Below are 17010 nucleotides of genomic sequence, written 5' to 3'. Positions count from 1 at the left end.
CATTGCTTGCGTCGGAGAAATTGCGATTTCAGCTTGTGATGGCCTGGATTCGAATTGTAGCTTGACTTGCGCCATACTATCTGGAAATTCTGGATATCTACAATGTGGGATACCTTTCCTCCGCTGACATGACCCCGGATAGATCATGCGGATACGTCGATTAAAATCTTGACATGCTTATCCCGCTCATTGATCAACGCCTCGAACCCCTGCTCTACAATCTCCTCCATACGGATCTTACTCGTGATCATAGACTGGGGCTTAAGTTTCCCTGTCCTGCAATGTCAGCAAGCTAAACAAGAACGTGGAAAGCAAACACCCGGCATAGCGCCCACGTACCCGACGCGATGGCATCAATAACAGCCTCAAAATCGTCACCGTCAAAAATCGCCGACCCGATGATGTGCTTCTCGGACCCGACCAGCTCCCACGCATCAATCACCGGCTTCTGCTCCCACAGCGACACAACCGTCACCGTGCCCCGGGCTCGGACCCCCTTCAGTGCTGTGTCGAATCCGGCCTGCACGCCGGAGCATTCGAAGGAGATGTCCGCCCCCGCGTCGCACGACAGCGAACGCACTCGCGCCTCAATGTCTTCCGTCCGCGGGTCCAGCACGTCCGTGGCGCCCAGGGTCTCGGCGAATCGCCGTCGCCGCTCTGACACCTCGCTACTACTATAGATTCGACGCCGTGGGCCTGAAGCACTTGCACAATGGCGAGTCCGATGGGGCCTCCCCCGACGACGAGCGCAGTGCGAGCTGTTGCCACGGGGCTGCGCGTCACGGCATGCCAGGCTACGGTGAGAGGCTCGACGAGGGCTACATACATCCTTAGCTTAACACCCAGTCGATCACATGAGATATCTATACTCACCTCCGATATCAAGCGGGATCTCATTCGGCAACAGCCTTGCCCGTTCCTCCTGCACAACGACATGGTCCGATAGACCCCCTGAATTACCTATTTACTCATTCGTCAGTGAGGAATCAACGGTGACATCGAGCAACAGCGTAGCACAAAGGAAAAGAAGAAAAAATAACTACCACAAACTTACTGCTATACCCAATAAACCCCAAGTTCCGACAGCAGTTCACCCTCCCTTGCACACAGCGCGCACAAGTCCCGTCATACAGGTTCGGCTTGACGGCCACGCGATCCCCGACTTTGACCCGCGTAACGCCAGGCCCAACTTCCTCGATTATGCCACTGAACTCGTGGCCTAGTGTTACGGGGAGTGTTGCGTTGGTGATTGGGTGTGGGGTTTGAGGGACGGTTGAGGGGCCGGCGAGGTACTCGTGGAGATCTGGGGTAAATTAGATAGGTGCTTCTCTTTCCCCCCCCAGATATGATGAAATGACTAGGAGTATATGTCAGGGGGATGTGGTACGTACCACTTCCGCAGATTCCAACGAACGCAGGTCGGATCTGGTCTTCCGTTAGTTCGTGGAATGATGCTGGATATGAATTGATCGTGTTGGTATGTGATTTTCACCTTCACTTGGTCATTTTGACAGACGGGTTCTTCGATCTGATCAATGCGGATGTCACCGCGTCCGTGGAAGCGAACGGCTCGCATTATGGGCTATGCGATTCGATGGAGATGAATGCTAATGAATAGGGGTTGTATGTGGTTCTTGCAGTGTGACCCTTGAACATGTTGCATATATAACGTTCATGGATTGTCGAAAGGAATTGGGGGTTGGGGATAACATGGGGTATTTCCGGATCTAGAGGCGCTTTTCCGCTATTGAGATGTGGAGGAGTCTGCGGGGCAGAAGTGGGATTGATCTCGAAGATGCGATTGCTTAGGAGATACGGTGTAACAGTCGTAGCACCTTAGTAGTGTATGTACATGCGCGGAAAAGTAAGTTACAATGGAAGATTTGAAGACTGAAGTCACGTTCAATATTGCTGCTTTTTACTGCCATAATATGCACGCAAGTAATTTTATATCCATACCATTCATAAATAATCGACGGACTTTCTGATCTAGAACAGTGCTCGGTATTGTTTCTCTCTTTCTTTTTGATCTTGATATATGTAGTGATAATTCTCCTTTACCGAACGGTAGCTCCCTTCAGGCTCTTGACAGTGCAAACACCTCCCTGGGTAACCAGTTTGCCCAGGGCAGGCTTGCCTTCCTGGCCCTGCACAGCAGGAACAGCGCTAGCCTCGAAGGCAACCTCGAGGTCATCGGTAGTTGTGAATCCAGGCTGGTAGGTCTCCCAGACCTTCTTCTTGGGGTTGAGCACCTTCTCGGGCTCGGCGTCGTTCCAGCCCTCGAAGTACACCCGGGATCCAGCGGGGGCATCGGCAGGAGGAGAAACGAGCTCAACGGGACCACCGTGGGAATCCTCGCCTTCCGCGACACGGGGGGAGGCTGCGAGAACCATGGCTGCGGACTTGATTCCACGCATGGTGACAGGCTTAAGGTTGCAGACGGCGACGATCTTACGGCCTTGCATTTCCTCCAGAGGAATAAGTCCGTTCAGGCCAGAGCACACGGTACGGACAGTCTTGCCAGTAGCCTCATCCAAAGAAGTGTTATCAGAGCCGGGGGCATCACCGCAGTCAATGGTCGAAACGTAGAGGGAGTCGGCATTGGGGTGGTTGATAGCGCGAAGAATATGGCCGACACGGAGGTCGATGGCGCATGGAGACGGGGGAGCAGCGGGAGCGGGAGCAGGCTTAGCCTTGGGCTGCTTCTCCTTCTTTTCCTTCTTCTCCTTCTTGGGCTTGCCCTCAGCTGCGGGGGCTGCTTCCTGCTTAGCAGCTTCGGGCTTACCCTTTCCAACGACGAGGGGCTTGCCCTCGGCCGGAGCGCCGGCGTTCTGGGCAGCAGCCTTCTCCTTCTTCTTGCGCTCCTTCTCTTCCTTAGGGTCCACAGGCTTGGGCACGAAGCGCACATCATTCACATCGATGGCAATCTTCTCCTCCTCAGGAATCCGGAGTGCGAACAAGCGGCTGTTCTGTACGAAATCAATGTGACGCACAATATGATGGTAGCCCTGCTCGCCGGTACGCTCCTCCAGGCTCCATTTCTCCACTAGAGGGGCCAGAAGAGCGTAGGCCGCGATATCAGCAACGGAAGGCTTTGTGCCGAGAATGGTGGTCCGCGTGGCCAAGTGACCATTCAGCTGTCCGAGGATGGTTGTGACGACGGGCTTCTCATCCTTGGTAAGAGCATTCTGGAGACCGGAGAATGTTCCCAGCCATTGCTTAATGTCGGCCTCTTCTGGGGCGGAGAAGGTGGTCTGTGGGAAAATCTTGGGCGAGACGGTCAAAAGATCGGTCTCTGTGGCATCGGGAGAGACAGCGGTGGGGTAAGAGCGGTAGATGAGGGAAAGGAGGGAGGACTCAGGAGCGGAGTTGATGGCCATTTTTGCGAATGGGCGGACGCGAGACAAGGGAAAAGATGAGATGGTGGGCGGACGAAGAGGGGCAACAGAAATGATTCCCAAATGTAGTCCCAAAGGTCGAACCAACCGCGGGGTTCTTCTTGCGGCCCGCAGAAGGGTCACGCCAGGCTTAAAGGAAGACAACTTGACTTATTTCCACCAAGATCCCTAACAATTGGGATCTTTTCAATACGTAAAGGATATTCTTTAAATGATGTTCATGGATCTAATCTAGTTGGACAGAATACAGCACGCGATGTCCTTCTTGAATTGTACTTGCGAGCTGTTCAAGGGCGTGTTTTTTCTTTTCATTTTTTCTGCTGCTTCTAGAGCTCCTAACCAAATTCGGTTAGGAGATTAATCAATGACTCAGCATTCCGAAACAACGTTTGTTTAAGCATACTATTTAAAAGTAATCTTCGGTTGACAATGATAGTATACGCACTCCGTACTTGGTGAAGATCCTCTTAAACCTTGTCAACTTTAATCTATTTTTCAGTGACAATATGCTTATGCTAATGGGTAATGGACATCATTCGCAATTGACTTCCTTTGGTCCACAATATGTTCTTATCTCGGGTCTAACCCACTGATGAAGAAAGAGAAGATGTGTATACAAAAATGTTATATTCTATACTCTATCTTCCAATAGTTGTCGATTAATGTGACCCAAAGCGAACGTATCCAAACTATTTGGGAGTTGCAACTCCCAGAGAGGGTCCCCGCATGTCGAAGACTACAAAGAAGGCCTTCAGGAACACATCACCGAGGATTTGCATCGAGGACCCTTGGTTAGATTGAACACCTCCGAAGCAAACTAAGACTTGTGAGCAATAATTCAACAGAATTTGGAAGATGAGAACTCACCCTTTCCGCCGGTCGTCTTGTTAATACCAACCTCGGAGAAATTGATCAGGTTGCCTGGAACGGTCGCCAGATGCTTAGATCCTATCCCAATTGAAATGCTCGGAAGCGAGGCATTGCAGGGATAAATGAAACCACTGGCACTGCTGGCATAAATTGCACCTTCAATCTTTGCATAGTAGGCGTCCACCACTTCCTGGCTGAGCAGCATAAGCGAGGTTCCGGTGTCCGCAATAGCAGTAGGGCTTTCTTTGATGTTTTGTATATCTCCATCCGCAATAGCAAACTTCGCCGATTCAAACTGCCAAAATCCTTTGGAGGAGTCCACGCTCACATTTGCGATGTCTCCCTGGTACTTGTCGTGATCGAGTATGCCAAATTCGTACTCGCCAACGCCGTTGGCTTTGAGGGACGCTGTCAGAACAGGCTCCTGCAGACTATCGGCAATGTTATCGAAAAAGGTTTTCTGCTGCGTAGGCTTGACAGTGTTGAGCGATGAGAATCCCAGTCCCACTAGACCGTTTGACGTGGCGTCTTCAATGAAAGCGCTGGATACCGTATCCGGAATGCCAATGGCTTGGTCTTTGACAATGGCCCCCCCAACATTGACAGTATCCGTACCCACACCACCGTACGCATACGAGGCATCGCCGTAAGAGATGTTGAAGGTAGCTCCCTCCATTTTCTTGAATGTAGAAGAGTTAGAAGGATTATACACTGTACGACCCGTTTGAGCTTCTTTGGGGAGCTCTGTATTCATCACCCAACTGTAGTTCAACTGTCAACGGCTAGGATCAAGAGATTCTTTGGGGAAATGCACTTACAAGTCGGCAGAGCCAGTGTCAAAGTTTAGGACAAGCTTTTGACCACCGATGGTGACGGGAGAGACAAATGCAGCATCCTTCAGGACTGAGGCAGCACTGACAGCACCTTTTTGGTCCGGCTCGGTGACATCTTTCTTCGCAACAACAGCATTCTTTACCGCTATAGGTTCAAAATCATCCAGATCAATCCCAAGGTCCGCTGGGACAATACCGAATTTCTCATATGCTCTGCGCAAAGCTGTTGGGCCATGGACGGGCTCATTTCCACGCCGTACCCGCTCTACCTTAAAGGACCTGCCTTTAAGTTGAGACTTTGTGCCCGATGGAAGTGAAAGCACGCCGCAGGCGAGAAACAAGGTAATCAGAAAAGACAGAAGAAATCTCATGGTGGCGATCCTGTGCTTGCTTCTGAGGTTGTAATGAGTGATATCAAGCCTCTGCTAGAGGGGCTAGAAAAAGGATGTTTCTTTACAAAGAAAGCGTATATGAATGAAACGAAGGGTATATACCAGGGCCAAGTACCTGACTTGGACGCCTGTATATCAGAAAACAAAGCTCTGAGAAGAAAGGCCGGCCTTGCAAGCAAGGCGCTGGGTACTGAATTAGAATAGTTTAGTTGAATATCTAAGAAAGAGAGCAATTAAAAGAACTGTACAAAAATGGGAAGAAGAGGAAGGTGAAAGAAAAAAAACATGACAGCAAAAGCATGGACTTCAGAAGCAGCCAGATGGAGCCATTTCTGAGATATACTACGGAGTACTTTGTGTGTAATCGTCCAAGACTTCTGAGACGCTTATATGGTCCACTCGTAGGGGGCCAATAGACCATCCATCGTTCTACTGGAAGGCTTGGAAGCATCCTATTCTGGATCCACTCGAAGGCGAGTCCAAGAATTGAATGGCGTGAAAGGAGCCAATCCACAGCGACGTGACGTTAGCTATAGGGAGGGGACAGTCTTGGTACCTCGCCCATTAGTCAATATGGCTGACACAGTCGTTTGACGGGTCAGTGTTTGGATTGGCATGGCAAACCTTAGGCATTGCGGCTGTGGATATCACAGCCGCGGAAGCCACTCAAGGCTTGGGAAGCTAAAGCACGGAGGTCAGATTTTTGAAACACCCGAACTGCTAACCCACCAGCGGCAAACTTAACGGCCAATCAGCTTCTCCAAGTATTGTTTCAGCTTGTCCACCTGAAGCAACCAACAGTCTAGCCATTCACGGCGGTGCTGGCAATCGAGTCAGTCTTATACTGGTACACTTGCCCATAAGACACGGTGCGGACAGGGATGATTTTTCCCCAGAAAGAATCATGGAAACGTACGATTGGCTTTTGTTAATACTGGGGAACAGTCGCTTAAACTTCCACAGACATGATTGGCTTTCACAAAATCTGATAGGTACAACCTAGCGCTTTTGGACACGGAGAGATCTCGACTGGCCGAGACCCAAGACTGCCCCAAAGCCCTACTTATCTGCCTACGTACCCCGTGGATTGCGTCAACATTGTGGATAAAATCTGCAGCCATGAATAGCGGACAAGTCCTTTTTGAAGACCTGTCCAATCAACGGTCGCTAGGGTTTAGACACCAAAGACGAATTGATTCCCTTTTCTTACTCACAAAGACGCTTCGGAGATGTTAATGAAGTGAGATTTCACTTTCTAACCAGGGCCAAGAACTATCTATAGTTTGGGTAACGTCGATCAACTGGGTACCCAATTTATACATAACCATTTTGCCAGCATAGTCATGCTTGGCAGTGCCGATTCTCTCCTCATGAGGCAGGTGGCGGCCCTGAGAGATTCCTGGTGGAGAGTCATGGTGTGGATTAGGGACGGGACCGGCTTGTCCCTAGATTTCGACACTGCACAATTTTAAGGCTTGGCTCTCTTGACTTTGTACAACATACTCGACGGCACGATACGAGCTGGGTCGCCGCCACTGGTCTGGAAGCTGATGCTCACCAAGCAAAACACACTTAGTAGTTAACTACTCATCATGTTAATTAGATAACCTCGAATGATTTGCAGTGGTATCAATCGTTTGTATGCCAAAGAAACGCCCAAGTCTCGAAGAGTTTTAACCCCCAATGCAACCACGCTTGAAAACAAAGATGACCCGAAAGGAGAAAATGCAATCATCACTCTACTGTGTCATCCGGTAGCACAGTATCAGGGTCTTCTCCAACCAACTGTCCAACCGCGCGCACCACCTGCTTGATCGCCTTCGCCGCCGGGCTATCAGGGAAGCCATCTACAAAGCTTTCACCGTAATCACAAGCCATTCCGATTCTGGGATCGAGAGGGACCGCCCCTAGGAACGGGATGCCCATCTTTTTCGCTAACCGCTTACCACCGCCCGTTGTGGCCCGGAAAATCTGACTTTCAGTGTTGCAGTTCTTGCAGACAAAGCCACTCATGTTCTCGACTAACCCCAAAACTCGAATACCGGCTTTGCGGCAGAAGTCGATCTCTTTCCTAACATCTAATAGGGATACCTCCTGCGGTGTAGTGATAACGACAGCACCGTCAACTCCAGAGTCCTTCAGGAGAGTGTTGACGGACAGATGCTCATCCGAGGTGCCCGGTGGTGTGTCGATGATGAGATAGTCCAGCTCACCCCAGTCCACATCCTTCAGGAACTGTTTTATCAGGCCATTCTTCTTTGGTCCTCTCCAGATCACTGCATCGTCCCGATTGGGCAGCATGAACTGCACGCTCATTGCGCCTAGGTTGTCTGTTACCCACACCGGACTCCAGCCTGCGTTGCTCACGTGGATTGTCTCCGATTCCACCCCCATTAGCTTTGGAATCGAAGGTCCAGTGATATCGGTGTCCATCAAGCCAACCAACGAGTCGGGGTTTGCGGAAAACGCATGGGCGAGGAGAGAGGAAAAGGTCGATTTGCCAACCCCACCTTTCCCCGAGAGCACAAGGATCTTGTGCCGGACCTGGGAGAGCCTCTCTTGGATGATGGGAATATCGGGATCGGGACCTTTCGGGGCAGAAGCACAAATCTGTTGATTGGGGCACCCAGCGCAGGCATCACCTTGACCTGCCTGCTCCGACTCAGGGCCAGGGCAGTGCTCTGGAACTGATTAGTAAAACAGAGGGAAATATTACCTCCGCTCGAAGTACAAACATACCTGGCTCTGGAGCAACTAGACTCGGCGACATAATGTAATATTCTCCCCCAACTATTACTCTAATATGGAAAAAAAGGATATGAAGAACTTGTGCAAACGCAACATTTGATGGAAACTTAGATAAAGGTGGCGGAAGAAATGCTTGATAATCGGGTTTGATTAGATAAGGTTGCTACTAGCTTACAAACGCTCCAGTAGCGATTGGTCTCTATGTGCGGTGTCGGAGTCTTCAAATAATAGCGATAACATAAACCCTCAATGAATCCCCTTCGATGAGATATAAGTAACCAAAATACCTGAGCCTTGATATCTTCATTGACGATGCAACGCTTGAACTTCGGAAAGAGCGGGGTGACATAAATTCCGAAATGTGACATGATACATCCGACTGACCCTACGCGGGAGGGGTAGAGAGGGGCAGAACCCCAAGTCTGCGAGAAACTGAATAGTATGTTTCTGGCAAAAAAGGAAAACCAAACAAGGAGGGTGGGGGCCTCCTGCATCAGAGATTCTAATATTCAATAAAGTATACTCACGCTATAACTCAATAATTCCAATTATATTTCTAGTCAATCTTTGATTGTACGGTGGAGTAAGTCATTAAGTTACAGTAATACCTAGCGGTATGTAGCACAATGTCTGAAGTACTTTCTTGCGAAAGATACCTCCTTTGTCAGATCTGACATTCATGGATAAATGTCAGGTATCCACTACAGGAACTACCCTCAATATCCTATTGACCAGCCAACAGGGGCAATAGGGGATATATCCTGCGGGGAAGACACCGTGGTGCTAGGACTTACCAACTGCATGCGGAGGAAATCTTTAGTCTAATTCGAATTCCGTTTGTTTTGATGACAGTCTCTTCGGACTAGATTGATTCCCTCAGAACGCGGGCTTCCGCTAAGGTGATATGCAATGGAACTGCCGACGTCCGATAGTATGTGAAAGAAATAGCCAGTGGATTCGAATACGGTATATCGGAGAGGGGTGGAATGTAATGTCAGAACCTAAAAGAGCCCAGTGACCTCCATAATATCATCCGCCAGGCTATCCCGGTAGCCCAATTAACAATGCACTAGATCCCGACGGTTGATCTTGAAGGATGTGAGGCAGAGTATCGCTCACTGTCCGTCTTCTCAACGCATTGCCATCCATACTTGAAGTGAGATTACATGCATATGTAGGTGTATTGATAATTCTCATGCACACAGACACACCTCGACATATATCCGGATGCACACATAGATATAGTTAATATAAATTAATAAAGAAAAAGCAAGATTTGGAGACATTGGTACGCAAAGCCTCTTTGTCTTGTTCCTGTTCCATCCCTCCAGACAGCACCTGCTCCGTCCGTGCTTGCATAAGGAGATGCATACGCATATGCAGCTATCCATGTCCTGGATTATAATACGCCAACATCTCGTGGGTAATATTTCCATTAATGCGAAAAGAGTTGTACCCAGTGAGCAACACTACAGGATAGGCGGTATCCGCAGTTACCGCACCAGGCTATAATCCAGTAGATCGGCCTCCTACCACGTACATGGATTGATGCTGTGTGGAACAGATTGGGTGAGGATCTGCCGTGGAAGAGAACGTGATGCTTGAGCATACATTGCACCTACAATGTCTAGATAACCATGCGACCAGTTACCAATTTACTAAATTAATGCCAAGCTTCACAGGCATCTTGTTGAGCATTTAGAGGGTGGTCTAGAAAAAAGTAAACAGGAACATATCTAACGGGAAAAGGGAAAGAGTGTCAGGGTTCACAGGATCCCAATGGTGTACGGTAAGCGACGGTCATTCTTCCTCATTCCGGGCCATTCTGCCCTTGCCAAATGGAACCCGCACCGCCGTCATGATTGGCCTTGCTCGGCCACTAACCACTACTGTTGCTTTCCCCAGTCCACGAGTTCCACTTCTGCCAGTGTGCAATGGATCGAGGCGCTGCTCCATGGTGCTGTCTTGCGCACTCTTGTCTCAACGTTTCGCTAAGGGAATAAATTGGAACGATTTGCCAAATCCCTCACAAGAAAAAAAACAAAATTTCTTCTCTCCAAATCTTCCCATACGACCCAATTCTTCACCTTTTGCTCACACCCTGTTTTATGTGTTCTAACTACAGCTACAATTGACCTTACCTAACTGTTACTACAGAGGAAAAACACGGTGGAGCTGCGCCTCACATGACGCAGACCAATCATAGACATAAATAAACCCGCCCTGTTCCCTCTCACATGCTTTTGCCCCTACACTGGAACACTCGCCGCTCTTTCAACATTTTGCTCTGCTGAGTCTCAATCATGGATCGTGGACTTTCAACAAGCACCCGAACCGATGATGAAGGCCTTCGGGAGAGGAATGTGGCCCCTCAGTCCACCTCGACTCTTAGTCCTGAGGCCCTTACGGCCACCGGTGACGTAGAGCTCAAGGACAAGGCTGGTAAGGACTGCAAGACATTTGGTCGGACACCTGATGGTACCGGTACGTGATTTTCTCGAGATTCAATCCCTACTATAGGCATTGGCTATATATCCTTATTGGATGTGCGCGATTGTTGTCGTGTCATCGCGGACAGATAGGCTAACTCGTGCCCCTCAACAGTATTCACGGTGCCGCAGACTCATGACATGGTCTCTCAACTCCTGTCGCCCTCGGAACCAAAAAATCTTTCTGACGTGATTGTTCTCGCAATCCTTGGTGCTCATATACTTCTTCTATGGCAGCTTCCTACCGGTGCTAAGGTACCTGTTTTTGCCATCATCTACATTTTCTGGCGTTCGGCCTATAACGCTGGAATTGGATGGCTTCTTCACAATCAATCTCACCACAAAACACTGGTCCGCTGGGCTGAGAAAACCAGGGTCTTTGTGAATCCCGCTACGGGCAAGAACCCACATCCTAACCTATACAACTTTTTTAAACGGGAGCTGGAAACTAAGATCCCCAACGACTATTCATTCGATAAAGCCCCAATTGAGTATAACACATGGCTCGTTTTTAGACGGCTTGTGGATCTGATACTAATGTGTGACTTCGTGTCATACTGTCTTTTTGCGATAGCTTGTAGTCACCACCCTGTCAACGAGAGCGTGTTGATGACTGTCCTGCGATGGTCCGCCGGCATTGTGTTGGTGCTGTTTAACCTCTGGGTCAAGCTCGACGCTCATCGGGTGGTAAAGGATTTCGCTTGGTACTGGGGCGATTTCTTTTATCTCATTGACCAGGAACTTACGTTCGATGGCGTCTTCGAGATGGCACCCCATCCAATGTATTCGGTTGGCTACGCTGGCTATTACGGTATTTCCCTGATGGCCGCGAGCTACAAAGTGCTTTTCATTTCTATAATCGCCCATGCGGCCCAATTCGCTTTCCTAGTGCTTGTCGAAAACCCACATATTGACAAGACGTACAATCCTCCTCCGTCCCGCAAGCGTCCAGCAGAGCAGGAAACTGGATCTGTCTCGAGCCGCACTACCGATTCTCCCATTGCGCCAACGCCGGTTGATGAACAAATCCCCCACGCGCCAACCCTTTCAAGCAGCCCACCGCAGTCAGTCCACAATCTTTTAGGGCTCCACAACCTGGATCTGTATCGGATAACGGATACTTCATCCGTCCTTATCCAATTCCTCGTATTCGCTCTCACAGTTTTGACACCCTCTACACCTTGGTACCAATTTCTTTTCGTAGCCAATGCTGCTGTATGGAGACTTTGGTTCTCGATCGGTGTTGGGTACATGCTCCATCGCCAGTCGAATCACAAGGCGTGGACGCGGCACTTCGTTAAGTATGGTGAAACGCCTCAGGAAGCATGGAACCAGTGGAAAGGCACATATCATTTGAGTATGATCATGTGCTATGCCAGTTTCATTGCTGCAGTATGGAAGATGTATAACTTTCCTGCTGATTGGGGGTATGGCCTGGTCTTGCTCCGCCATGTCTTGGGAGCTGGCCTCATTAGTTTACAGATTTGGACCTCGGTCAGCATCTATGAGTCTCTCGGTGAATTCGGCTGGTTCTACGGTGACTTCTTCTTTGATGGCTCGTCAAAGTTGACGTATAATGGTATCTATCGTTTTTTGAACAACCCTGAGCGTGTATTAGGTCTGGCCGGCGTCTGGGGTGCAGTACTTATCACCAGCAGCGGAGCCATAACGTTCCTAGCACTACTCAGCCACATTCTCAGCCTAGCTTTCATCCAATTTATCGAGCGTCCGCATATGCAGAAGCTGTACGGCCAGAGTCTGCGACAGGACGCGGGGCTTGTTAAGAGCTTGAAAAAGTCACTGCCACCAACTCTTAGACAGCTCCACGGCAGCGTGGATAAGATCTTCGACGAGTCGTTCGAATTCATCGAAGAGATTATCGAGACGGCACGGCCGAAACTCGCTAATGGTGTCAACACATTCGTGAAGGATACCACTGCACTCTTCCAGAATTATCCCGCCCGTGTCACCATCTCACGCATTGACGAAGATCTGGCCGGATACGATTCGCGGGACTATTCCCTAGAAGTTGAAGGCACCGATTCATCATCTTTGGCCGAATATGATCAAGGCACTGGTAGGGAGGGCGCTAACGCTCGCATGCCTCTTGATAGACGTGGTGACCTGAAGAACCTCGTGTTCGAATATGGTGCGCCGATTCAGGTCAAGTGGACTGCACCTTTAAATCATAGCAAGAAGGATTGGATTGGCTTGTACAAGGTCACCGATAATACGTCTCGTGAAGTTAGCCGGGTTTCCTCTCAAGGAAGGTGGATTGCCGTCAATGAAGGCGCCTATGATAACTTGACATGTGAAAAAGGAATCGTTAAAAGCGATATTGTAATCAAGGCTGCACAGCAACAGGATGGAGACAAGCGTGATCTTGCAACTGGCGAGGTTATCTTCTCTGGTGACAAGCTCTTTTGGACACAAGGCGTCTTCGAATTCCGCTATCATCATAACGCCAAGCACAATGTCATGGCAATCTCCAGACCATTTGAGATTCGCATCAGTCGATATGAAGAGGAGGATGACCATGAACTTACACAAGCGTCCGTGGAGAGGAGCCTGTTACCCGTCATCCGCAACTGCTTCGATCGGGATCCGGAGATCGCTCCGGAGGCCGTAGACGAGTCGTTCGGAAGCCTGGTGGATCGCGATGGTAAATTTGCTAAGCGAGTTGTGTTCGCCGTACACCAAATGTGAGTATTCTTTCTCCTGTATAGCGATTTTTCGTTGCACTCATACTAAGTTTTTGCCATAGGTTTGGTGTTGAATTCGCACCTGGAGTTGTTCAGGCCGATGGAACTGTCCGCAACCTCGCCTGGAGGGTATGCAATGCAAAGAGGGTCCTGGTATGCACATATATATCTCTCTCCCAAATCTTGCTGCTTAATCACTAACTTCTTGTCTTTCCAGGCTCCTTACAGTATGTCAAGGAACGGTGCGTCAACCCCGACTGAAAGGAAAGAGTAAGGTGTAAGAAAATACCCAGTGAGCCTCTAATCAACGATACGATATGCTTGATATGAGCCACGACAAACTTTTAGACATGGATGTGTCGTGTCTGCCTGCGATTATTGCTCGGAAGACGCTTCTGCTTGAGGTCTATAGCAATACAGTAACATCATCAAAGAACGGGAATGGGCTGAGAAGCAACGGTGGTCAAGGAAGTGAGTGGAAAGACTTGCCTACTTTTTCTGCATCCAAGATAGTGTTTAGTTATGCACTCTTAGTCCCGTACATATTATGAAAATATACTAGTTTCCTTTAGGACTAAATGGTCTACAGCAATAAATACGACGCATTGAAAAATTTTTCACGAAGCAATTTTATTATTTCTGCTAAAGCTGGCCAACACATCTGTGTCTATATAGTTGTCGGGCATAAGTCTACAATCTGTCCATCTGTCAGCACAATGTGCTATCAAGAAGCGCAGTGTGTAATTGTAAGAAACTACCCGATATAAAAGGCAGTTGTAACGGATTGATCAGCCAAGCCGGTTAATTCATCCCATCCCCTGCCAATCGCTATCCCTCTCCAAGCCGTCAAAACGAACAGCAAGTCGAGGCATAGAAAAAGACACAAGTCAAGCATAGCATACAAGACCAACAGAGACAGCGCAGATATACAACGACATGAGCCCACTATCCGAAACTCCACAACCTTCCTCCCAGTCGTCACACCATCTTTCGACGGCAGACAAATGGTCCAGTATAAGGGAGATGGATGAATGGATCGTTGTATTAGACACTGCGTGTTGATCGACGCAAGCTCGAGGGGAGATTCTCCAATGGAGATCATTGAATGGATTGACTAGTTGTCATCATAAAGATTGGGTGGTGGGTGTATTTATGTGCGGTGAAAGTTTTGCATACCTACTGGTTGTGTTGTTTTGTAAAGATGATGTGTAATTCCTGTATGGTGCTTGAAGCTGTCAGCAAGTTGTTTCATGACAACCATGAGTTGATGAAAATTTGTGAAGCTTCCAATGGAATCAGAAGGTTTGGTATGGTTTAGTTTTCTTCAATATATTTGCAGAAGCAGAACTGAATAAAAACTTTTTTACATCATGAAAGGATTTTTGGAGCGAGAAGAAATTTTCGGAACATACCTTGTTAGTTCCAGTTTCTGTGGGAGAATTCTGTTGCATGGTCCTGTCTAAACATTCAATGAGCATATAGCCAAGCATGTTGATCATAACAAAATGATTGTGAGGGATTATTGTCAGATGGTAGTGCATGTTGTTCAATGGCCCATTCGTTTGTCGCCGAACAGAAATTTTGGATAGTTTTCCTCATACAAAATGTGGTGGAATTTTGTTGTAGACTGGACTGGAGACTCACGAATAGTAATGTTAGTACCGAGATACTATTGTTGCATCATGATGATCAAATGTTTAGACAAGACCGCATCATTAAGCAGGTAACCTGTCGGTTGTTTGTGTGGGAAAGTAAGAAAGGAAGAGAGAGAAGAAGAGAAGCGAAGAAGGGTAGAAAAAGGAAGGAAAAATTGGCGTCGACTCCACTTGTGCAACCCAGGCAAACAGAACAAACATCCCTCCAAAATTGTAGATTTCCGTTTCTGGGCTTCGAAACCAGCTTCCCAAGTTGACTTCAAGTCTTCAGCCTCAACGACGTATTTGCTCGTCGCATCCCTTATCAATTATTCTACTGGATGCCAAGTAATGTGTAATGACTGACCGAAAAAGAATCAATGGGCCGCCCAGCGGCACAAGGCCTGCAGTCTTTGCCTCGTCTCTAAGCTCCGCCTCCGACATTGCGACTAGCCGACCACAACGTCAAAGGCAACCCAATGAGTTGCGGAAAATCTGTAAGATATTTTACCCTCCTGCGACGGTTTATGTAGTGCTTGGACTCACATGAATTAAACTTAGTCTTGAAAACCGGCCTCATTCCTTCTGCATCTGGATCCGCCTACCTTGAATATGAACCTTCGGCTTCTCTCGCCGCCGCACGCTCGTCACCCAAGTCTCTTATTCCCCCCTCCTCAGCATTGAAACTCGCCTGCACAGTACATGGACCGAAACCGCTTCCTCGCTCTGCTACATTCTCCCCCAACCTAGTTCTCACAACTCACATCAAATATGCTCCGTTCGCTGCCCGTAAGAGGAAAGGACATATCCGCGACGCCAGCGAACGTGATCTTGGAGTACACCTAGAGACCGCCCTGAGAGGGGTAATTGTCGCTGAGCGATGGCCGAAGAGTGGACTGGATATTACTATCACCATCTTAGAAGCAGAAGATGATCGTTGGTGGGGCGATGCGCCCGATTCTCATGATGCTCCATGGGGGATGATGAACGTTCTTGCCGGGTGTATTACAGCTGCGTCTGCTGCCATTTCTGACGCTCGCATTGACTGTCTTGATCTCATTGCTGGTGGTGTGGCTGCTATTGTCGCCGACGAATCAGAAGACGGTGAAGCCAAGCCGAAGTTGATATTAGACACAGACCCAGCAGAGCACCGGGCCATATTGTCCGCATGTGTGGTCGCTTATATGCCTTCCAGAGATGAAATCACAGAGATTTGGCTCAAGGGAGACAGCTCAAAGGCGCTGTTAGGACCCGATGATAAGCGCTCTGGACACGAAGCATTGTTAGATGGTGCTGTGGATGCGGCTCGAGGAGCGCATTCCGTTCTGGCTGAGGCTGTCAGAGAGTCTGCAGAGCGCTTTGCTGGTCTGGCTCCTGGGGGAGGTGCTACAAAATAAAATGATCAAGATGAAATGTCATTGTATGCTCTAATATATCCTTTGTCAATTATCTTAGCATTGAATGTAAATGGGTTCCGGGTGTCCGCTTTTGTTCGAAGTACCGTAATTGCCAATCCGTAGGAAAGAGTATCGACGTCTGTGGAATAGACTGACGGTGATATTGGTTCGGGCTATACAATACTCATTGGAGAATATATTTCAGAAATAGCTGCAGTATATAGACTGGAATATGTTAGAGCTAGTAAGATTAGATTATCGTTACTACTGCATGTATTATTTGTCAAAAAAAAATTACTATAAGTAGTAATAGAAAGAAAGGGGTTATTTGCAAAGATGACTGGTACTTATAGAGGCCATCTAATAACTTCTATAGCTTATATATATAAACCTATCCTCTACTAGTTTCGTACTGGGCCTCCCAATTTTCTAAGCCCGTAAGTCATTTAAAGATAACACCACTAAAAGCTTCTGTAGAGTTCTTTTTTAGCCATTCTGGTTTGGATATAGATTGCTTATACTACACGAAATACTTGTTGAGTTTAAT

The 17010-nt window shown here is 48.3% G+C and overlaps 5 protein-coding genes across 5 annotated transcripts; 1 reads left to right on the top strand and 4 right to left on the bottom strand.

Annotated features, from left to right (window-relative positions):
- Positions 1 to 143: 143 nt before the first annotated feature.
- On the bottom strand, positions 144 to 1576 carry ANOM_003294 (2,3-butanediol dehydrogenase; the record flags this gene model as incomplete). The annotated part of the gene is made up of 6 exons (XM_015548551.1): positions 144 to 271; positions 340 to 818; positions 870 to 960; positions 1055 to 1303; positions 1392 to 1425; positions 1493 to 1576. 6 exons carry the CDS (start codon positions 1574 to 1576, stop codon positions 144 to 146), a joined length of 1065 nt encoding a protein of 354 aa, XP_015409553.1.
- Positions 1577 to 2057: 481 nt separating this feature from the next.
- ANOM_003293 (putative cofactor for methionyl- and glutamyl-tRNA synthetases) lies at positions 2058 to 3380 on the bottom strand (the record flags this gene model as incomplete). The annotated part of the gene is made up of 1 exon (XM_015548550.1): positions 2058 to 3380. One exon carries the CDS (start codon positions 3378 to 3380, stop codon positions 2058 to 2060), a length of 1323 nt encoding a protein of 440 aa, XP_015409549.1.
- A 707-nt stretch (positions 3381 to 4087) lies between these two features.
- Positions 4088 to 5472, bottom strand: ANOM_003292 (pepsin-like aspartic protease; the record flags this gene model as incomplete). The annotated part of the gene is made up of 3 exons (XM_015548549.1): positions 4088 to 4215; positions 4266 to 5029; positions 5087 to 5472. The coding sequence occupies 3 exons, from the start codon at positions 5470 to 5472 to the stop codon at positions 4088 to 4090; spliced, it is 1278 nt and encodes a 425-aa protein (XP_015409564.1).
- A 1755-nt stretch (positions 5473 to 7227) lies between these two features.
- nbp35 (Fe-S cluster-binding ATPase) lies at positions 7228 to 8263 on the bottom strand (the record flags this gene model as incomplete). The annotated part of the gene is made up of 2 exons (XM_015548548.1): positions 7228 to 8174; positions 8233 to 8263. The coding sequence occupies 2 exons, from the start codon at positions 8261 to 8263 to the stop codon at positions 7228 to 7230; spliced, it is 978 nt and encodes a 325-aa protein (XP_015409550.1).
- Positions 8264 to 10544: 2281 nt separating this feature from the next.
- On the top strand, positions 10545 to 16495 carry ANOM_003290 (phosphatidylethanolamine N-methyltransferase; the record flags this gene model as incomplete). The annotated part of the gene is made up of 6 exons (XM_015548547.1): positions 10545 to 10725; positions 10846 to 13432; positions 13495 to 13585; positions 13650 to 13702; positions 15442 to 15563; positions 15628 to 16495. The coding sequence occupies 6 exons, from the start codon at positions 10545 to 10547 to the stop codon at positions 16461 to 16463; spliced, it is 3870 nt and encodes a 1289-aa protein (XP_015409565.1). The 3' UTR covers positions 16464 to 16495.
- Positions 16496 to 17010: the final 515 nt, after the last annotated feature.

This window comes from Aspergillus nomiae, assembly GCF_001204775.2.
Source record: "Aspergillus nomiae NRRL 13137 chromosome Unknown contig00048, whole genome shotgun sequence".
NCBI lineage: Eukaryota > Fungi > Ascomycota > Eurotiomycetes > Eurotiales > Aspergillaceae > Aspergillus > Aspergillus nomiae.
The sequence above is the reverse complement of the archived record's forward strand: the minus strand, read 5'-3'. Positions and strand labels throughout refer to the sequence as shown.